Here is a 2,884-nt window from a genome sequence, read left to right as displayed (position 1 = left end):
AGATCGCGCCATTGCACTCCAGCCTGGGTAACAAGAGTGAAACTCCGTCTAAAAAAAAAAAGAAGGCGAAGGGGAAGCAAGGAACATCTTACCATGATGAAGCATGGTAAGAGTGAGTGCAGGGGAAACTGCAGCTTTTAAACCATCGTATCTCATGAGAACTCCCTCATTTTCACAAGAACAGCATGGGGGAAACTGCTCCATTATCCAGTTACCTCCCACCGGGTTCCTTCCTTGACACATGGGGATTACAATTTGAGATGAGATTTGGGAAGGGACACAGAGCCAAACTGTATCAGCTGCTTTTAATATCCATTTTATGATAATACTCTTTTCAGAGTAGTGGTACAGAATGAGAGAAGAGAAGAATGGACTTCACTTCTTGTGACCATTAAAAAACTCTTCATCCAGTATCCGGTATTGGTGCGACTGGAACAGGCAGGTACTGCATTCATGTAATAGAAGGTGCGGTGGGGAAAGGAAGTGTAGGAGAGGTCTGGGAAACAGAGAAGAGATTTGTGCGGTTTCCCATTGCCGTGTGTAGTTTCTGTTTCTGGTCAGGTTTCTTTTTCCAGTTGGATCCAACTGTACATTTCATATACAGTAAGTTCAACAGTGTCCCTAATATAGGGAGTGGGGCCTTGTGAAGCCAGATGTGTTCCACTTTTTTTTTTTAGACAGAGTCTCACTCTGTTACCCAGGCTGGAGTGGAGTGGAACAATCATACTGTAACATTAAATCCCTGGGGCTCAAACAGTCCTCCTGCCTTAGCCTCCTGAGTAGCTAGGATGACAGCCATGCACTACCATGCCCAGATAATTTTTTAATTTTTTGTAGAGACGGGGTCTCGCCGTGTTGACCATGCTGGTCTCAAACTCTTTGTCTTAAGTGATCCTCCCACCTCTGCCTCCCAAAGTTCTGGGTTTATAGGTGGGAGCCACTATGCTTAGCCACCACTTATTTAAGAGTTCATCTTTTAGCTGAGCATGGTGGCTCTCTCCTGTAATCCCAGCACTTTGGGAGGCCGAGGCAGGTGGATCACGATGCCAAGAGATCAAGATCATCCTGGCCAACATGGTGAAACCCCATCTCTACTAAAAATACAACAAAAAAAAATTAGCTAGGTATGGTGGCGCATGCCTGTTGTCCTAGCTACTCGGGAGGCTGAGGCAGGAGAATCCCTTGAACCCAGGAGGTGGAGGTTGCAGTGAGCCGAGATCGTGCCACTGCACTCCTGCTTGGCAACAGAGTGAGACTCCGTCTCAAAAAAAAAAAAAAAAAAGTTCATCTTTCATGAGATGTTTTTCTTTCTTTTGTATCTTTTGCTTCAGAGGGCTTTCCTCAAGGAGACAATTCTACCTCAGCACAAGGAAACTACCTGGAGGCCATCAATCTGTCATTCAATGGTGAGTAAGGATGCCAACCAGTGAGCTGGCATCTCACTTTCTACATGGCTATGTTACTAGAAAGGTGTTCTGATCCAAACCCGACGAGAAGGCTCTTGGATCTTATAGAAGAATCTGGGGTGAGTCCACAGGTAAAATGAAGGCAAGGTAATTAAGAAAATAAAGGAATAAAAGAATGGCTACTCCATAGACAGAGCAGGGCATTCCCGAAAGCAAGAGGAGGAACATGTCCACCTTAGGTACAATGGTTGTTTATAACAAAGCAAAATAGTCATGGGGGAGAGGTGCTCTACTGCAAGGGCTCGTGACAAAGGATTATTCATCTTTATGTAACTGCTGTCTTTCTCAAGAATCTATATTATTATCTTCAAAGCAAAACTTGTTTTTTTTTTGAAACGGAGTCTTGCTCTGTCGCTAGGCTGGAGTGCAGTGATGTGATCTTGGCTCACTGCAACCTCTGACTCCCTGGTTCAAGGGATTCTCTTGCCTCAGCCTCCGGAGTAGTTGGGGTTACAGGCACATGGCACCACACGTGGCTAATTTTTGTATTTTTAGTAGAGATGGGGTCTCACCATGTTGGCCAAGCTGGTCTCAAACTCCTGACCTCATGTGATCTGTCCTCCTCGGCTTCCCAAAGTGCTGGGATTACAGGCGTGAGTCACCGCGCCTGGTTGCAAAATTTACTCTTAAACTAAGAATGTTATTAAGATGTTGGGATATCAGGACATTTCCTGGATCTGAAAAGCTCTGAGTCTTTTGGGTAAACATTATTAACCTGTTCCCTTAACCATAAACATCTTACGACTAAGAATGCCTAACCTCCTGGAAATGCAGCCTAGCAGGCCTGAGCCTCATTTTACCCAGCCCCTATTCAAGATGGAGTTGTTCTGGTTTGAAGGCCTCTGACAGCTATGCATGTCTCTCTATGATGCCTGCAGACCCAGACCTAGGTGTTGATGCCCCTACCTACTTATCCCCAAAATTAATTCAAAGCAGTAGCTTCTCATTGGTTGGTTGTAATGACCAACATTTAGATCTTGGGTTTTCCGTTGGGCAGTTTAATTTGGTAGTCTCATCTGCTTCTCATGGTCAGGAACTGAAAGGATCCTCCCTAGGCTCTTTGACTTACTTGAACTGTGTTATTATTTTCCACCCCATCTTCAATTGCTTCTTGGTAATATTTTAAAAATCTACTTAAAAGTAAAAATAAAAATTAAAGATTAAAAAAAAAATCTATTAAAGAAAATTACAAACGTGGCCTGGTGCAGCACTTTGGGAGCTGGAGGCAGGCCAATCACTTGAGGTCAGGAGTTTGAGACCAGCCTGGGCAACATGGTGGAACCCTGTCTACTGAAAATACAAAAATTAGCCAGCATGGTGGCACACACCTGTAATCTTAGCTACTTGGGAGGATAATTACTTGAACCTGGGAGGTGGAGGTTGTGGTGAGCAGAGATCACACCACTGTACTCCAGTCT

The 2,884-nt window shown here is 44.4% G+C and overlaps 1 protein-coding gene across 1 annotated transcript in view; it reads left to right on the top strand.

The window, feature by feature from the left end:
* Positions 1-2,884, top strand: part of DEPDC5 (DEP domain containing 5, GATOR1 subcomplex subunit) — a 171,605-nt gene that overhangs the window by 37,557 nt on the left and 131,164 nt on the right. The window contains exons 12-13 of the mRNA XM_017499506.2: positions 339-442; positions 1,332-1,406. Of these exons, the coding sequence (XP_017354995.2) occupies positions 339-442; positions 1,332-1,406 (179 nt within the window). The remainder of the gene's footprint in view (positions 1-338; positions 443-1,331; positions 1,407-2,884) is intronic.

The sequence above is a fragment of the Cebus imitator genome, unplaced genomic scaffold (assembly GCF_001604975.1).
Source record: "Cebus imitator isolate Cc_AM_T3 unplaced genomic scaffold, Cebus_imitator-1.0 Scaffold258, whole genome shotgun sequence".
NCBI classification, from domain to species: Eukaryota; Metazoa; Chordata; class Mammalia; order Primates; family Cebidae; genus Cebus; species Cebus imitator.
Note: the sequence above shows the minus strand (reverse complement) of the source record. Positions and strands in the feature narration are given on the sequence as shown.